Here is an 18,845-nt window from a genome sequence, read left to right on the forward strand (position 1 = left end):
CGCATTATTTCATGGTTTCTATGGGATAGAAAAATGATTGTGTCTTAGCTGGGTCCTCTGACTCACAAACTCTCAGAATGCTGCACTCAAGGTGTTAGGAGGGGGCTGTGTGCTCATTTAGGCTTAATGGGAGAAGGTCTGCTTCTAAGTCCACTCAACGAGCTCACTTGTCAGAATGCTGTTCCTTGAAGGCTGTTGGAATGGGTTTTCTGTTCCCCATTGGCTGTTGGCCAGAGACCTCTCTAAGTCCCCTGCCATGCATCACTCTCCACGTGGCCCCTCACATTGTGGCAGCTGGCTTCCATTAGTGCGATAAGTGAGGGTGCAAAAGAGAGTGAGCAAGATTGAAGCCAGTCTTTTTCTAACCTTACCTTGGAAATGACATATCATCACTTTTTCTGTATCTCATTCACTGAAGTAAGCCACTCTGTATAGCCCACACTCCTGAACAGCAGAGGCAGGAACCATCTTGTTGGAAGCTGCCACCATACCAAATACTTCCTGCTAATATTTGCTGCCTCCCGCAGTCATATAGCAGACAGGACTGGGAAGGCAGCCCTAAGAAGCGTGCATTCTGTTCTACAGCTATTCTGCCCAGCCTTTCGTTTAGAGAAAACACTCTTCCCACCAAGGAAGGGAAAGCAAGCATTAGTGGCAGAAAGGACAATGTAAGACTTCGAAAGAAGCAATCATCACATTGATTAATAAATACTTAAAATTTCTTTTTTCATTGTTGGTCAATTGTTTGGTGATAAGATAGAGCAAGCAAGGAATTCAGTTTAGAAACTAGAGAAAGCTGGTGTCTGAATTTCAACCAAAACAAGTCACTTACCCTCATGAAACCTCAGTCCGCTGATCTAGTCACCAGGATGACAGTGTCAACTTTTTAGGATTAATTGAACAACATGTAATACCTTTTGAAGTTAGCTCTTTCATATTGAGTGACTTAGTTAATAAAAACAGGCCTATTGGAATGTCAAATAAGGACTTCCCGTTTTGCACTGCATCCTAAACTTTAAAAGAATGGATATGGTAGCCAATGGGATAAGGCAGGAAACAGAAATAAGTGGCAGAACTATGGGGAAGAGCAGCCAAAATTCTGAGTATTTTCTGATTGTATGATGGTGTATTGGTTTGCTAGGGCTGTCATAACAAAATGCCACAGAATGGGTGGTTTAAGCAACAACAACTGGTTTTCTTACAGTTCTGGAGGCTGGAAGTCCCAGATCAAGGAGAAAGCAGGTTGAGTTTGTTCTGAGGTTTTTCTTGTTGGCTTGTAGATGCCACCTCTTGTTGTCTCTGCATGATTGTCCCCATGTGCCCAAATGTCCTCTTCTTATAAGAACATCGGTCAGATTGGATTAAGGCCAACTCTAACAGCCTCATTTGAACTTAATCCCCTCTTTCAAGATCCTAACTCTAAATACAGTCACATTCTGAAGGACTAGGGGTTACGGCTTCAACATATACCTTTTAGAGAACACAATTCAACCCATAACAGATGGCATACCGAGAAAAAATGGAGAGAATGAGCTGAAAATGGAGGAGAACTAATAAGAGATTATTAAGGTAGCCAGATACAAAATAAATATTTAAAAAGGCTTAGTGCTTTATTGCATATCAGTAATGACCTATTGAAAAATACAATGGAAACAATGCCATTCACAATAACCACCAATCCTTGGTCTGCAGGAGTGTTTCCACACAGGGCAGAGAGAGAGAGGTTGTCTTGTGACTTGGGGCTTTACTTAGTTATCTACACACAGAAAGAGCACAGCTTGCAGCCAGAGTTGAATGAAAGACAGAATGAAAATATTTCAGGCCTCTCATCCTCAAACTTCTAACCACAAGGGCCCCAACTCTGAGCATGCCGCTGTTGAGGGAGACATAAGTGGCCTGCCATCCCTCTGGGTTTTCGTTCCTTTCTCAGCTAGGGCACATGTCCTTACAAACTTCCTAGTCCAGTCTGCTCTGCTCCAACACAGGGACATGTTAACACAGGGAATATTAATCCCCCAAAATAACCTTTTCTCCTGGAAACCACATCTTGAGCACCGAAGAAAGTCCTTTTATATCATCAAAAGCCTCATTTGGGAAATTTCCGCAGAACAAAGAAACTCTCTATGCTAAAAGACTGGTGGTGTTTCCATTTATTGCCAGATAAAAATTGCTTGCAGCTTGAAGAAATTAAAAAAGTTAATTATAGAAGTAATGTGTAATAAAACTCAAACAATATAGACAGATCAAAAGTCTTCTTTGTTCACCACTTAATTTCACTCTTCCCCCCAGAAATGATCACTGTCAACAGCTTGGTGCAAACATAAAAAAATGTACAAAACTGTGTGTGTGTATGTGTGCTTGTAAATATATGTATACACATGCACATATAGATACACACACCACATAGACACACACTCATCCACTTTATTTCTAAATATGAAAACTGTTATCCTCTTAAAGTGGGATCATACTATATGTATTGTTTTGCTTCTTACATTTTTTGCTTACCTAGTAATATGACTTGGAAATCTTCCATATCAGAGCATATGTATATGTGTGTGTCTATGCGTACACACACACATACACATATCTACTTTTAAATTGCTATAGAATGTATCATGGTACAGATGTAATTTTATTGATTTGACTAGTCCCTTAGGGTGTACTTCAATGGAGAAGCCTATATTAGACTTTGCAGCAGTATATTTTTATTAGTTAAATAAATATATTAAGAGTCTTGTTAACATTAAATCCTGCCATGACTATTATGGAACACTTTTTGTGCAGAGATATAATGATTTCTCTAGAATAGATGCTGCCTTAGCCAGATGTTGTGATGGGCACCTGTAATCCCAGCTACTCGAGGGGTGAGACATGAGAATCTCTTGAACCCAGGTAGTGGAGGTTGCAGTGAGCTGAGATCATGCCACTGCCCTCCCATCTGGATGGCAAAGTGAGACTCTGTCTCAAAAAAGAAAAAAAAAAAAGCAAACAAGCAAAACTTTGGGCTTAGAACAAATACTACTATAAAAAAAATCTGACATTGGGCAATATATAAATAACAGAAACTTATTTCTCACAGTTCTGGAGGCTGTGAAGTCTAAGATCAAGGCCTCAGAAGATTTGGTGTCTAGTAGATCCAGTCTCTGCTTCCATAATGGTGTCCTGAATGCTGGGTTCTCTGGATGAGATGAACACTGAGTCATCATATAGGAGAAGGTAGAAGGGCAAAAAGGGACCTATCTCGTTCCCTCCAGCCCTTTTATAAGGCACTAATTCTATCTATAAGGGTGGATTCCTAATGGCCTAATCACCTTCCGAAGGCCTTGCCTCTTAATACTGTTGCATTGGGGACTGAGTTCCAACACGAATTTTGGAGGAGCCACAAATGTTCAAACCATAGCAGATGCCTAGAGGTGAAATTTCTGAGCCCAACGTTTTGCTTGTTTGCTTTTCTTTTCTTTCTTTCTTTCTTTTTTTTTTTTTGAGACAGTCTCACTCTGTCATCCAGGCTGGAGTGCAGTGGCGTGATCTCTGCTCACTGCAACCTCCACTTCTTGGGTTCAAGCGATTCTCATGCCTCAGCCTCAGGAATAGCTGGAATTACAGGTGCCCATCACCACACCTGGCTAATTTTTTTGTATTTTTAGAAGAGACAGGGTTTCATCCTGTTGGCCAGGCTGGTTTTGAATTCCTGACCTCAAGTGACCCACCCACCTTGGCCTCCCAAATTGTTAGGATTACAGGCGTGAGCCACCACACCCAGCCTCATTTGCATTTTTTATAGATTGGCTCTTGAAGTGTTTTTTTTTGTTGTTGTTTGTTTGTTTGTTTTTAAATTTCAACTTCTGCACACCAAGGTTTCAAAAATCTTAGAGCTGAATTTCTTCCTGGACACCCCAGACATAGCCCCAGGGTTCCTCTCCCAGTTTATGGGACTTGTTGGCTGCCTTGTTTAGTTTGTCACATTTTTCTTGCTCAGACCAGACATTAGAACCATGATCTACCTTATCACTCATGTTCTAAATCTAAAGTCTTTCTGGATGATAAACCAAATTCATGAAATGGCTCTCAGTTTTCTGATGGGAGCTCAACATCTTAATACACAATTTATATATGGAAGGACGATTTATAGGCACATAACTGGGTCAACTTAACACAGAATGGAATAAAAAATGACAGGGCTTATGCATCAGTCTTTGGCTAACTCTTCTACCTCTCTTGGTCCTGAGTTTGGAGGATACCCAGTTCTTGCCAACGGCGTTGTAGGTACGAACCTTCTCAAATTGAGGTCCAAACTTTTGTCCCAGCTGCCACTTGGCTACTGCTGGCTTTTTGCTTATTCTCTCAGTTCCACTAGCAGAATCTTCTGCATTCCCTTCTTCCCCAGACCTAGCACCCTGGAGCAAGTCTGTCAATCCCAGCTCAGATTAGTGTCAGTCTGAGTTTTGAAAGACACCCCATCCATCTTGAAGGCAGAATCGATTTTGCTCCAATAGCCATGCCTTTTTCTGGTTTTTGACAGCTTTCTAGGGCTGAATTCAACCCGCTTCAGTTCTGATCAGCTTTCTGAAATGCAACTTTACAATTACAAGGGTGGCTGCATTTGCAATGAGAGCCACTAGAGACTGCATGAAAAATTTAGCATGCAATCGAGAAGGAATGTGTAATTAATAACTTCTTGTGTTTAACAAACATTTAATATGTAACTAAATTGTGGTGGTGGATGTTAGGGATACCATGGCCAGTGAGAAAAGAACAAACCAAAACTATGACCCCCCACTGCAAGCTTCATGGAGCTTACAATTAGAGAATTACATAGGAATAGAATTGAGAATGTGAAATGTGATTTTGGAGAGCATAAACATACATGTGTTAAGAGCACATGACCTGATCAGTGGAGGGGTGGTGGTGGTAATATGGCAAGGACTGCTTCCCCAACAGCACCCCTACTGACTATTCCTTTTTCTGAGGTTTTTTTTTTTTTTTTTTTTTTTTTTGTCAGAGTTAAGGCTTCCAGGTCTCCCAAACTCTGGTTCAGTGCTCTTTCTACTCCATCATGTGACCTTGGCCCTCATTTGCTAATCTAAACATAAGAGGCTGGTCTTGCAAAACTTCACAGTCCCTTCTAACTGCAATGTTCTTCATTCTCATCCTCCTCTTAAGATGTATGTGGTCGCTTGTCAGCAGCATCAACTCCATCTGTCCATCTATTCAACACATATTTGTTGAGCAACTATCATGTGCAGGCACTTTACCAGAGGCTGGAGACAGTAGAGTACAAAACGTCACACTACCTGTCCTCATGGGATGTCCAGGCCTGGAGTAGCAGTTGGGTTAATGGAGCCCTCTTCTACCCTCTTTGGCCAAATAATTACATTTAGAATTGAGGCGTTGTGGAATGAATAAAATTGGGAGTATCTTTCAGATACTCAGCACACCCATGGTAAAACCTGTCTCTTTCGTGTGGATCTTGATGCCTGCTCACCTTACAGGCATATACATTGAAGGGTGAAATTGGTACCTGGACCACTCATTCTATACAAGCACCAGTCTATAGTGTAAGGGGCTCTTACTCCACAGACATTTATGGAACGGTGGCTGTCATCCTGGATGAATGTGGGAAACTATAAATACAGTCTGGGTATAGGGTAGACATTCAATAAGCCCTGAGTTAGTAAGGAGGGTATTATCCCAGCCTGAGAAGCCCTGTTGTGAGCCACGTGGATGAGACAGAGCTGATAATGGTTCTGTCTTCAGGGAAATTATACTCCATTAGGAACACGAGACCTTAGCAGCTATAATATCATTGTATTCGTAGAAAGTGAGGACTTCGAGAAGGGCGTGCACAGTGAGCCAGGAATTGAGAGATGATAAAGCCTATTCATTTTTGCCTGGGTTGATTAGGAAAAGATCCTTGGAACTAGGTTTTAACATTTGGGAGGAATTTCAAAGAGAAAGGTGATAGTGAGAAACAGAAGAGGCCTTTTTCCAGAAGGGAGCCTCCTTTTGATCTTTGGCCTAGTTTCCTTCCAACCAAAACCATGGAAGGTCAAGTTGGCCTAGAAAGAGAAGGTGCTTTCTAGTCTCTGGGAGTCTTGGGGTCTCACCCATTTGTTTTCCATCTGCTCAGTAGGGGTGAGAGCCGTCTGTGGTGTCTACTGGCAGATAGAAAAGATGGGCCTGGGAGTGTCCTCTGAGCTCCACAATATTTGAGTTCCTATATATTTGTTGAGGAAACCGGGGCATGGAAAATGGGCTCCCTTTAAGCACAAAAAGTCTTAAAAATGGAATTTACTTAGTTAAAATGCAATCTAAAATAAATAAGAATGAGGCATCTCCTTTTTCCAAGTCATTGCTTTTCCCCCACACCTGTCTCCACCTCACAGGGTACCTCCACCTTTGGCCTTGCAACACGCCAGGCTGGGCATCAAGCCAGCCTTTCTTCGATGAAATAGAGGCTGCCAGATCACCCTGCCCACCACTGTTCCGTTAGCCTGAGGTCCCACCCTCCCCTCTCCGGGGAGACACAAAGGGCTTCTGTGACTCAAGCGAAAGCCCACAATCCTCTTTCTTTCTAGCAACACAGAGCGAGGCTGTGGGGTGGATGTCTCGGTGGTAACCCTTGCCCGACTTGCTATGCAGTGACCGGTGTGGAGGTTGCTCCTCTGCTCCTGGGGCAACTCTCTAGATCTACACACTTACTGTCCTCCATGATAGACCCATTGGCAGAGATTTCAAGGGTCCCTGTTTGGTTCCAACTAACCTTGAGAAGAGTCAGGGTGGTCTGGGGAGGAACTGATGTTTATCAAGTAGCCAGGAGGTACTGGGTGTGGTGTAAATTGTTTTGTATGTGGATTCCATGTGAATCTGCATGCTGATCCTAGAAGGTGTTCTTAACTCAATTTTACAGAGCAAATGACAGCACTCGGAGAAGCTAGATAACTTGTTCAAGGTTATATAACTGCTAAGTTGTTGTTGTAAGGTTTGAGTCTAGAACAGGCTGTTGGGAAAGCCTGAATTTTTCTGATATGGTTTGTTACTTAGGATTTGAATCAGGCTGCTGGGTTTTTCTGTTATAGTTTGTTACTTAGGGTTTGAATCAACTGGCCCTGTCTCTATCAGATCAAGAGATATGGGAAACATCGTCTGTCTTCTCCTCCTTGTCTTCTACCCCTAAGCATCCTAGGTCTGCTATCAAAACCCCCGTTCACTTCAGACAATGACATAGTCTGGTTTTGCGGGTAGAGAGATGGGGAGGTGGGGTGGGGCAGCATTTGTAGGGGTGGAGGGAGGGCAATAGAGCACAGATTTCTAGTTTTGCCTCTGTCACTTACCGAGCCATGTTGAGTGCATCTTTCTCAATCTCCAGGCTTCATTTCTTCTGCCTGTAAAACACAGATGCATAGCTTAGTTGTTAAGCACACAGAGAAAGGACAGACTTGCTCTACCCCAACTCTACTGCTCACTAGCCCTGTGACCTTGGAAACATTTCTTATCTCTAAAGTAGAGATCATCATCGTATCTGCTTCATGGGACTGTGATGAGAGTGAAAGAAATTAATACATATAATGCTCTTAGGAGAGTATCTGGTATAGGTGTTTTATGAGTATTGCTGTCATTCTTCTTCTTAAATGTAAAATTAGTGAAATTCTAGTATTTTCAAATAATACATGGGAAATAACATAGAATTTAAAGCTGAGTACCACTCCCTTGATATTTTCTTCTCTACTTTTTGTCTGTGTGTGTGTGTGTTTGTGTGTCTTGATATTTTCTTCTCTACTTTTTGTCTGTGTGTGTGTGTGCTTGTGTGTGTGTGTGTGTGTGTGTGAGAGAGAGAGAGAGAGAGAGAAAGAGAGTTAACAGGCAGAGGTGTGAGTAGATCATGGTGAAAATTAGGTGTCAAGTTATCCTTTCCTCTGTGTGTGACATAGAAAACTTCCTCATATATCAAAAAGAACACATTTTCTGTTTCATTTTATATGCTTATAAACTAATCAACTTCGAGCCCATTCATAAGGACCTTAGATAAACAGTGGTGAACAATTTTGCCTCCAGACTTCCAGATAAGGTGATCATATAGATCCATCAAAGGCAACAAGGATGAGCATGAGAACAACAAGAACATCACAACAGTGCCTCAGCAATCACCTCCTACACATCTAGACCTATAGGATTAAACTAAGACAGAAGGAGACAGAGAAAGAGGAAAGGTGCGGGGAGATAATGGGCTCTGTCTAGCACAGGGCCTGGCTAGTAGGCACTGCTCTAAGTGCGAAGTGCAGAAAGTGTGTGGAATGAGGAGTTAACACCTAGGGCAGCCTAGGCCAACTCTATCCAAATATGGAAATAGATATAATGCAAGTCATATTTGTAATTTCAATTTTTCTAGCAGCCACATTTTAAGAAGCAAAGAAGAAACGTAAATATTGATTTTCATTATTTGATTTAACTTCATATAGTTAAAATATTATTTTAACATGTAATCAATGTAAAAAATTATGAATGAGATATTTGACACTCTTTCTCTTGCACGGTGCCTTTGGTTGCTGGTGTGTCTGTTATAATAGGAGCACTTTGACATTCAAACTCACCCTCTTTCCAGTGCTTGGTAGCTGCATGCGCCCAGTGGATCCCAGGCTGGCGAGCCACAGACCTCAACCCCGAGGAGCTTCTGTCTGCTGAATAAGCCAGAGCATGTCTTGCTTCCTGGCTGTTCGGAGTGGAAGGAGAGGAAGAGGGGTCTCTTCTTGCTAGGAGTTAGGCAGGGACAGATGAGTGCCCTGAGGCCAGGGTCCCCTCCAACCACCACACCTTTATGCTATTGTACTCTTGGCTTTCAAGAACATCACAGCCTTTATCCTGGACTCTTATAAAGAGTCTATGACCCCCAGGCACGTTTCTTTTTGCTGTGGCATGAATATAAAACATGCTCACTAGCAAATGAGCCTGGCCATCCCTCCAGCGTGTAGACCTGCAGTTCAGTGTTCTGTGACTCCCTCCTTCCTACCCCATTTGCGGTTACCTCTCCTGATGTGGTAAAACTTTCTAGACAGGGAAAATAATGGAGTTGAGAATGAGCTGGTTCTGGTGGTGAAAAGTAAAATGTATGTTATGTATTCTAAACAAATTCTTTGTGCTAAGATAGCCATTTTACAGAGAAAAACTGCGTGTTATAAGTGTGTTCACAGATTTAGGGGTTCAAGAAAGTGGCTGTTGTGTGCTGTTTTTATGCTTTGCCACCGGTACCCTGGAATTCTTTACATTGCAGGGAAGTAGTTTCTTGTATCTGTAGAGGATATCATCATATCTGACTGATCAACACGCATATACCCATCTTTGGTATTAGTCTCTCAATTTTCCTTTTAGGACCAACCCTTGTTGTCCCCATAGCAACACAAGTGTGGTCATCATTTTCTGTCTCCTGGGACTCTGAATTTTTAGCATAAGTGATGTAAGAATGAGAAACAATCAGTCATTTCAATCATAGCAGGGTGGCCTTGAGGCCCCATCTGATGCCTGCCTGGCTCCCATTATGAGGCCCAGTTGTTCAGCTTTTCCTCGTATTCCCTAAGCTCTTCCACATTCTTCTAATAGATATCATCCTCTCCCCACCCCACCCCACTTCTAAGTGAGCTGGAATCTGTCTCTGCAAACGAATGCACATTTCAAGCAGCAGGTTGGGGGCTAATGATCTGTAGTATAGGGGAGCACATAAAAGAAAAAAAGGAAAAAAAGGAAAGGGTCATGTGGTGAAAACAGAGATCTGACTGGGCACAATGGCTCACGTCCATAATCCCAGCACTTTGGGAGGCCAAGTCTGGTGAATCACCTGAGGTCAGGAGTTTGAGACCAGCCTGGCTAACATGGTGAAACCCTGTCTCTACTGAAAATACAAACATTAGCTGGGGGTGGTGGCACGCACCTGTAGTCCCAGCTACTCGGGAGGCTGAGGCACGAGAATTGCTTGAATCCGGGAGGCAGAGGTTACAGTGAGCCAAGATCACGCCACTGCACTCCAGCCTGGGCGATAGAGCGATACTCCATCTCAAAACAAACAAACAAACAAACAAACAAACAAACAAGCAACCCAAGATCCCCTTTCAAGAGTCCAGCAGTGGCCATGGTGGGAGAAGCCTGACTGTTTTCACAGCACTTTCTTATCTCTTCTTTCATTTTTTTTGTCTGATATCCCTGGGAAGTCAGCTCAGGTTCAGTTAGGGGTAATGAATGGTTGTGGAAGTTTGGACAGAGCTTCCAATTTAGTATTCTTATGTCCTTGCTACTCACTCTGGTCTTTGGACCAGCAGCATCAGCCCCAGCTGGGAGCTTCTCAGAAATGCAGACTCTTAGGCCCACCCTGGACATACAGAATCAGAGTCTGTATCTTATCAGGATCCCCTGGTGATTCTATGCACATACAGTTGCAGAAGTATTATTGTATAGCTGGTGTAGTGTTGTTCTTTTGTGTTCCTGAAGGGAACTTCAACAAATAAAGGTCCAGTTTCTAGGCCTGTTGAAGACTCTAGCCTTCCTTCAACTTTTAGAAAAGTTTTTGTTCTAAAGCATTTTTGAGGATGATCCCTGCTGATGGTGAAATTCAAGCTCTTTACATCTTTTTAGTAAAAATCTGTGTGGGTTAGACTCAGGGACTTCATACCTAATTAATTTTAAAGATACTTGCCAGTGCTAATGGAAAAAGATAAGTATGGTGCTAATTGGTGGGTTTATTGATCCATCCTTGGTCCTTTTCACCAACATTCATACTCAGATTTTATGTTTTACAATATTTTAAGAGGTGGACTCGTTGATTTGTTTCCCAAGATTCCATGGCTGTTCGTATGTCTTGATGTGACTCTGATGCCCTCACTTGTGAGTGCCTTGCCTCCCGCTCCCAGGAATCTACAGTCTAGGTAGAGGGATAAGATCATCCCCAACTCCTAACTTTTATGGGAGAGGAAAGCAAGCCCCAGGGAGATGCAGGTACTCTCTGATCTTAGGATCTGGCCTAGGCAAAAGGATCAGGAGAGGCTGAGGTGCTAGGTCACAATGGGAGCCTGGGGCTAGCTCTTTGCTGAGCAGGCAGGCACTGCCAGGGACATCTGTCCTCAAGTGTGGGGTCCTCCTCCTCTGGTGTGGTATCCTGAGACTAAGGTCTGGGAAGCAGTCATGAGTCAAGATCAGACAGGCACAATGATCCCTAAAAGACCAGTCCAGAAAGAGAAATGAGGGGTCGTGCAATGTACTCAGGGCCTGTAATTTACAGCATTTTAGATTCTTACAAGCCACCTGAGAGGTAGATTTTACAACTGGCATTCTACAGATAAGGAAGATGAAGTTAATGGAGGTTATGAAATTCACCTAAGATCACACAGCTAGAGAGTGGGCATTCAGACGCAGACCCACTCACCCCAGTGCCTTTCTGCTTCATCCTGTGTCGTGCTGCCTCACTGCCTTCTGCCTGAGGTCAGGCCTGCTTATGGCGATGATGATGCCGGGCCATTGAAAGAGATGAAATGGTCCCAGTTGCAGGAGAGGAGGTGTGCAAAGCTTAAAATGAGGCAGGACTAATAGGTCAATCGAGGTCACAAAGCAAGAGGAGTTGGCTCAGAAGGAGTCAGGCCCCTGGGTTTTGATTCTCAACCCTCTTGTACCCTGATGCTAACTACTTCTGAAACGCTGAGCTCAGGAATGGCTGGAGGGCTCAGCTGCAGGAGAAAGCTCATGTTTCCAGTGCCATGGGAGGGATGGGGAGAGAATGGAGAGAGGCTTGGTGGGGCCAGCCATGAGGAGAGGCAGGCTTTATTGAAATAGCCAGCTTCCTCACGTACAGCCTAGTGAGGCAGATCAACCTGGAACCAAGACCCATTGCTCCTAGAGGTCAGGAATTAAGACCCTTCCCTGTTTGGGTTTTCTCCCAGCGTAGGCCTGGAAGTGAGTGCTCAGATTGCAAAGCCAGAAAGTGAGAGAGGTTTCAGGCTGCTGCCGTTCTCTTGTTTCAAAGGACAGAACCTTTGGGTGACCCCAACAGCCAAGCCCCAGGCCATGTCTGGCTTGCACCAGCTACCCCCAGAGCACAAAGTCTCCTCCCTGCTGCCTTTTCTGGGCTTTCACCTCCTTAACATAGCCCTGAGCGTTTCTCCAGAACTTCCTGTTTGCCTGCAGCTGCACAGATGCAGGTCCCACCCAAGGGTCATCTGAAGGAGGCTGGGTGAAAGGTGGGAGTTGGCTGTGTTCCCCATAGCTCCTTAGGGTTTTCTCCACCCACACATGGGTTCTCTGGCTTCGCCACTCCCATCGGGCTCTGAAGCCAGTGGAGCAGAGGCCCCATATCCAAGTTAGCTCACATGAAGGTCAAGGTGACCCAAAAGGGCTTGTGGCCAAGATCCTTCTTCTTCTTCTTCTTTTTTTTTTTTTTTTTGATTTTTCACTTTTCCAAAAGTCCAAACAAGTGATGACTTTAGGACATAGCATTCTGGAGAAAACAGGGGAGGGAAACAAAGTCCTCCTTGGTTAGGGAAATGGAGAAAACCACACGGGGGTGAGGCCTTTGGATTTTCTGAAAGAGCGTCCCCATGGTCAAAAACCTGTACACAAACCTTGTAGGTGCTGGGCCTATAGGAACTGTAAATAGAAGGACAGAATGAATATTCCTGGGGTACAGAGACTAAGTCAATGCCAGTGTTGAAAAATTTCCAATATGTGGGTCTGGAAAATGTTCCTAGTGCAAAGCAGAGTTTTCCGGGCGGCTACCATTCCTTCACAACCTAAGAGGGCAGAGGCTGAAGTCATCAGGCGAGGATCTGTCTGCTCTGGCTAGTCTTGGGCTGTTCACCACATGCCTGTCCTAATGATTAATTAGATTATTTCAGTGTTTAGAGTATTGTGAAGATATAACACTGTATTAGAACATTGCATTGTATTGGCTTGGGGATAATACCATCATGCAAATAACATGAAAACAAGTTTTTTAAGGTGAGGGTTCAGGAGCTCCGTGTAACTGTTCTGAGTCTCTCTTCTCACTCTGTCTGTCTACAATTTGCTTCTGAAGGGACTTTGGTCCATGACAACATAAGGGAGGAGATAAGCAGGTTGATAAAATGGCAAACTTCTAAGGAGTCCAAGGAAAGAAGAGATTTTTTCTACAAAGTTGTGTCAGCTATCGCTGTTGGATTTTTGGAGATTTTATCCAACACTCTCAGCTCTTTGATGCCCCAGGGGGCTGGCCCTTATGCTCTGTGTCACCTGGGGTCTCTTGTCTGCTGACTTCTGAATTTTGCCAATGAGAGCAGCAGCGGGAGATTAGATAAATGTCGGAATGTTTCTTCCCTGTGTCTGAGCCTGACAACAGCTGTGATCCTCCTAGTACAGATTTTACCAGGAGGTCCATTCACAACCATTCCTCCCCACACACAGTTTTGGCTGTCAATGGGCTCCTGTCGTGCTATTTTGCCCTTTTTCCTTCTCAGTCCTAAGGGTCTGAAGACCCCATTGCTAGGCTCTAGGTGTCTCTTCTCTGTAAATAATCCCTTTGACAACGTCTTCATTTGGACCATCTGCAGGGATCTGTGGCTCCCTAATCATAACAAGTTTCCTGAGGGAAGTAAATATTGCACACTCAGCATCATGGTATTCTAGTTTGTTCCTGACTGTTGACTTTGTCCTATGGGAGAGGTCATCTTTGTGCAAATTGGCAATCCACAAGAAGTGAGCTGTGCACAAGAGCATTTGAAGAGTCACGACACACAGTCATAGCAGGAAGTGGCAAGGCAGCAAGCTGTGAAGAGGCAGAAGGGGAAGATGGGGACCAGAAGCTGAAAGATACAGATGATCCAGGGAGCAATTGTAATAGACACGGAGGTGAGCTGCTCAGATTGCAGGTGTGTGGTCCACCAAGCAACCTCCAGCTGATGTTCCCTTCTGAGTCTGCCTCAGCAGGGAAATGCCATTTCTTGCAGGCGCAGCCCAGCCGGGTAGGGTATAAAGGGTATGAAGGCCTGGCTATACTGCCTGATGGTTTGTTTGGCTCCTTCTTCTGTACAATCATGCAGCCTCCCTCTTCAAGTACTGACCTCTAATAAACATCTTGCATTCAAACTCCATCTCTGCTCCCTGAGAACCCAACCTATAAGGCTAAGTTTAAAAGAATTTACAGCAAGAGCAGCAAAAGCACATTAAAATAATCAAACGATTTTTACTTTTTGGATTTATTTTATAGATTTCATATGTTGCAAGGAGCATTTATATTTTATACAGAGGCAGAGAAAGTCCCAGGGGGCGTGAGAGCTGGGTGAGAGCCATGGCTGATGAGTTCTTTCAGAGCTTCCGAAGGAGGGAATCCAGATCAGAAATGTGCAAACTTCTAAGAAGTTAGAGCTTCGTTCAGTGACACTATGGACACACACAGGATTATTTGAGACTAATCTGAGTTTACATTTAGGAGGTAAAATAGACATAACCATGGAGGATCAGGGCTATGAAGCATTTTCCCTATCCCTATTTGACAAAAAGGGAAACTGACAATGGGGAACTCTGCAGTATCTGTGTGCCTGGTGGTCAGCAGAGATGTTTTCCACATGAACTTGAAAACAGCACTGAATCAGCATGTGCATTCTTTTCTTAGGGTTATGGAAGAGTGAGGACTTGAAATATTTTACCCCAACAAGTGAAATGACTTATCTGAAAAATGAACATGTTTTTTATTGCATTTCTAGATTTCTGACCCACAGGAACACTCCTTGCCACCCCTTAATAGTCTTTTCATCCCAACATCCTGGTACCCACACATTTGCATGAGGCTCAGACTTAATAGTGTCCTCTTCCCATGTCTCACACCCCTGACTGCTGGAAACTTCGTGTCTAACCTCATGCCCCCTCATTCCTTCCTGCTTATACCCTTTCCTGGTTACTTCCCCAGAAACCATGTGGGTGGCTGGTTCTTGAGTTTAAATATGAGTCTCATTTCTACCCTGGAGCTACCTCTGAGGCAACAGGAAACACTTAAGAAAAATATGATCCACCTCTGAGTGGGTGAATGTCATATCCTTGACCAGAGACATAAATTGTGTTACAACTCAGGGACAAGGTAAAGTGAGGGCTTAGGAATTTCCTAAATGAGCAGAACCAGCTCTATCCCTAAAGTCAGTTCTTTCAAATGATTAATAAGGCCTACTCAGATTGAGACAATTCTTACTTCCAGGCACACTGGACTAAGGCTTAAGACAGAGTCATGCTACGAGGCAATATCCCACTTTTCAGTCTTGCCCACCTCAAGCCCAACATAGCTACCAAAATAACCTAAAGAAATCTAAACTCTCATCACTTCCACTGTTACTAATAGGATCCTTTACAAATAGCATGTTGATCTCTGTCCAGAAGGTGTTCCCATCTCTTAGCCTGCTAATCCTGCCCATATGATCAATGAATTAAGAGCTTCTAAAAGCGCCTCCAAATGATCTCTATCTCCGGGCCAAGTCTTTAGATTTAGTTTAGCTTTCAACACCTCTGTGATATAAGCTCTGACAAAAACAGCTTGCATCCTTTGGTTTAAGCTCTAACAAAAACAGCTTGAATCCTTTGGTTTATGCTAATGAATGCATTTCTCCCTTTTTATCTCTTCTCCCTTTCCATGTCAGGGAGGGAGACAGCACACTGGGACGAAGACAAATATGGTGATAGTGTGTGGCCAGAGTAGGACCACCGTGGGAGGGAATTGGAGGACAAATTACTTTTGATATTTTCCAAGTCACATTTAATGGTTTCACACTAGCCAATTCTTCCCCAAACCCACCTAGCTCAGGAACTCAAGTCTTTCCAACCAAAGGATCAAAGGAAACATTTCTGCTTTCAAAGTTTTATTGAGATGTTGGGGAGAAACAGCCAACATATACATTCCTCATTTCGTCACAACTGGCATTTGATCCACATTCCATAGGCTCCTCTCTGGCTTTGATCTAACATCAGTTCTCCTTGGCAGTCCCCCTTCTGCTGTTCTTGTTGCTGCCTGGTGCTGTGTGAAGTGCACCAGGGCAGAGCCCGCTGAGGACTCACAAGTGGGAGCGGTAATTGCGATTGGCTGTGGGAAAAGACAGGTTTGCAACAGAGACGCAATTAGAACATTCCCATCAATACTCTTATTGCTCAAATCTGCATTTAGTTATTGGAAATAATCTCAGGCCAAGATTTCAGGGTCCTGTGAGGGCTGCCTCCAAGAGGGAGGGCCTGGCAGCAATGTGTGCCTAAGTTTGGCAGTCTCCTCCCCATTCCTCACTCACCATCATCACCCCGTTTCCTACTTTTCAGGTTGCCCTTACGGTATTTCCTTTTGCTGCCACCTCTCTTGACTCCCTTGTGAGGAGATCGGCTCTTGCTCCTCCTCATGCCATGACTCTTTAATTTGCGGCTGGTCGACATGGTAAGTTCTGCCAAAATGAGGGGCTTTGCAAGGCCCGGGGGCCAGGAGTCTGGATATTTAAGGGCTTGGCCATTGTGACAGGGAAGGGGCGTGGCTCAGCAGGTGGGCGGGGCTCTATTGTGCTGTCACTCACCTTTGCTGCACTTTGGTCATATATGTGAAATAAGGTGGTCCTTTTCATGCAGCTCAACGGTTTCCCTTAGTTTTGAGGTCCTTTTGATGTTAAGTGAGGCTTTCCCAGAGGTGTTATTGAGCAACCGAATCCCAGCCCTGTGCCAGGCATCAGAGGAGTATAAGAGACCATTCGAATATGCTTCTCCTGCCTGTAGGAAATGTAACAGTCATTGAGTGTGTGTGTATGCATCACTGTTTAAGTCTCTCACAGCATCTGGAGATAATAAATATATTTCTATAAGGACTTGACTCTAGAGAACCCAATTCAATATGATCAAAATAGAAATATTCCTTCTTTTTCATCTAGGTTAGGATTTCTCAGTCTAGGCACTATTGACACAATGAGCAGGGTAACTTTTGGTGGGCTGTCTTGTGCATCCTAGGATGTTTGGCAACGTCCCTGGCCTCTACCCACTGGACACTAATGACAACCCAAAATATTCCCAAACATTGCCACTTGTTTCTTTGGGAGGCTGGGGAAGTGAGGGACAAAATGACTCTGGTTCAGAAAAATTGACCTAATCGTTTTTTAAAATTTGGTCACAGATATTGATCACATAGCATATGCCATACATTTAGGTGGTAGAAAATTAGTGGAGGATAAAAACATGTAGATACTGTGCTCGTGGAACTCTCAGCCCACTAGGGAGAAAGCCATTCATTGGTGTCTACATAAGTCAGTGAATAAGTACTTAGGGAGTCATTTTGGCTGGAGAAGGACAGAGGGAAACTCCCTGCATGGTACAGGATGAGGTTGGAGAGAGAGAGATCAAACCATGATCAAGTACATTGGGAAGCCCTTGAAAATGTTAAGAGGATGGCTTGTGAGATTAGAGGGTGCCAACTGGGTGATGTATTCATTGGAGGAGCCGTGTAAAGGGAGATGCTACTGTCAACATCAACGGTTCAGTAGAGACAAAGATTTGATGATGGCTTAGGTCTGGCCAGGAAGGGTAATTGAGATATAAGGGAGACAAGAGACCAAGACTTGGTAATGGATTGGATTTGGGAGGTGAAACAGATGGTGTCAAGGGTGTGGCTTTTGTTTCTGCATAATGCAGTTATCTGGATGCTGGTGCCATTCATGGGGATAAAGGCCAGACATGGGGAGAGTGATGATCATGTACTTGGTATGACATACTGGCTTTGAAGTGCCTTTGACACTTACAAATAGATATATTGAAGGATTATTGGTGTATAAGTCATCCAGCCTTTCCTTTTTCCTTCATTATACCTCATAGTAAATGCTTTTGAAAAGATTTCTTTTTTTTTTTTTTTTTTTTTTTGAGGCTGAGTCTTGCTCTTCTGCCCAGGCTGGAGTGCAGTGGCACAGTCTGGGCTCACTGCAACATCCGCCTCCTGTGTTCCAGCATTTCTCCTGCCTCAGCCTCCCGAATAGCTGGGATTACAGGGGCGTGCCACCACGCCCAGCTAATTTTTGTATTTTTAGTAGAGACAGGGTTTCGCCATGTTGGCCAGACTAGTTTTGAACTTCTGATCTCAGGTGACCCGCCCACCTTGGCCTCCCAAAGTGCTGGGATTACAGGCATGAGCCACTGTGCCTGCCTCATTCAGATTTCTATAGAACTTGTTTGCTATTTCTTCCATTTGTCCCTCCTTCTCTCTCCACTGCCATTATCCTCATTCAAGAACTGAGCATCTTGTGTGCAGGAGATCCTTAGCAAAAGTTGGTTGAATAGAAGAGCGAATGTAGTTCAAGCCCCACTCCCTGGTTTTCTGATATCTATAGATGGCAAATTGTGTTTTGAAACCCAGATTCCTTGAATAGCCACCATATGTGACACTTTCCATTTTCCTCTTCCAGGCAGGTCTCTCTGGAGACCTTCTGTTGGTGATTTGTTGGTGACTTTTATTCACACAAAGAAGCAGTTCTATAAAACAGACTACTGGCTTGCTTTTTGGTACTCCAGACCTTCTGTGTCCACTCAAGGCTGGTTGTTTCCTCTACGAACATGCCCCCATGAAAGCTGGGACCTGCGTGAAAGCAGGAATTGAGAAATTGGGCTCACCACTGAATATTCCCTGGGAGTTAATCAGTCCTGCCACAGAATAGAAGCTCAGTAAATATTTGTGAAATACATTTGGTCAGGGAATAAAAAGTCCTTTTATTTTTCTAAATCCTGTTCCTTCCCACTTTGTCCCACATCTCTAAGGAAGACTTCCCAACTTACCAAATTTTCACTGTCCTTTGAAACTTCTTCAAAGTTTATTGTCCATATGACCTTGGCTTTAAAGT

The 18,845-nt window shown here is 43.8% G+C and overlaps 1 protein-coding gene and 3 long non-coding RNA genes across 6 annotated transcripts in view; 2 read left to right on the top strand and 2 right to left on the bottom strand.

The window, feature by feature from the left end:
* The window catches only part of LOC110740987, a 403,323-nt gene that overhangs the window by 25,721 nt on the left and 358,757 nt on the right, over positions 1-18,845 (top strand). The gene's annotated exons all lie outside the window — the stretch shown is intronic.
* On the bottom strand, positions 3,091-8,679 carry LOC108581411. The gene is made up of 3 exons (XR_004176720.1): positions 8,595-8,679; positions 7,338-7,388; positions 3,091-3,181 (listed from the first exon to the last, which is right to left on the bottom strand). It is a non-coding gene; the product is annotated as an uncharacterized LOC108581411 (long non-coding RNA).
* LOC103876512 lies at positions 10,011-14,097 on the top strand. Its single transcript, XR_635778.3, has 2 exons — positions 10,011-11,880; positions 13,563-14,097. It is a non-coding gene; the product is annotated as an uncharacterized LOC103876512 (long non-coding RNA).
* On the bottom strand, positions 15,838-16,443 carry TNP1 (transition protein 1). Its single transcript, XM_003907931.5, has 2 exons — positions 16,275-16,443; positions 15,838-16,075 (listed from the first exon to the last, which is right to left on the bottom strand). The coding sequence occupies exons 1-2, from the start codon at positions 16,411-16,413 to the stop codon at positions 16,047-16,049; spliced, it is 168 nt and encodes a 55-aa protein (XP_003907980.1). The 5' UTR covers positions 16,414-16,443; the 3' UTR covers positions 15,838-16,046.

Source organism: Papio anubis, chromosome 10 (assembly GCF_008728515.1).
Source record: "Papio anubis isolate 15944 chromosome 10, Panubis1.0, whole genome shotgun sequence".
Classification (NCBI taxonomy): Eukaryota; Metazoa; Chordata; class Mammalia; order Primates; family Cercopithecidae; genus Papio; species Papio anubis.

Bases quoted from the DNA above. Each gene is read 5' to 3' on its own strand.
- TNP1 (XM_003907931.5), bottom strand. From the start codon at position 16,413: ATGTCGACCAGCCGCAAATTAAAGAGTCATGGCATGAGGAGGAGCAAG. The intron at 16,076-16,274 runs GTGAGTGAGGAA...CTTTTCCCACAG, and splicing joins TAGGAAACGGGGTGATGATG to CCAATCGCAATTACCGCTCC.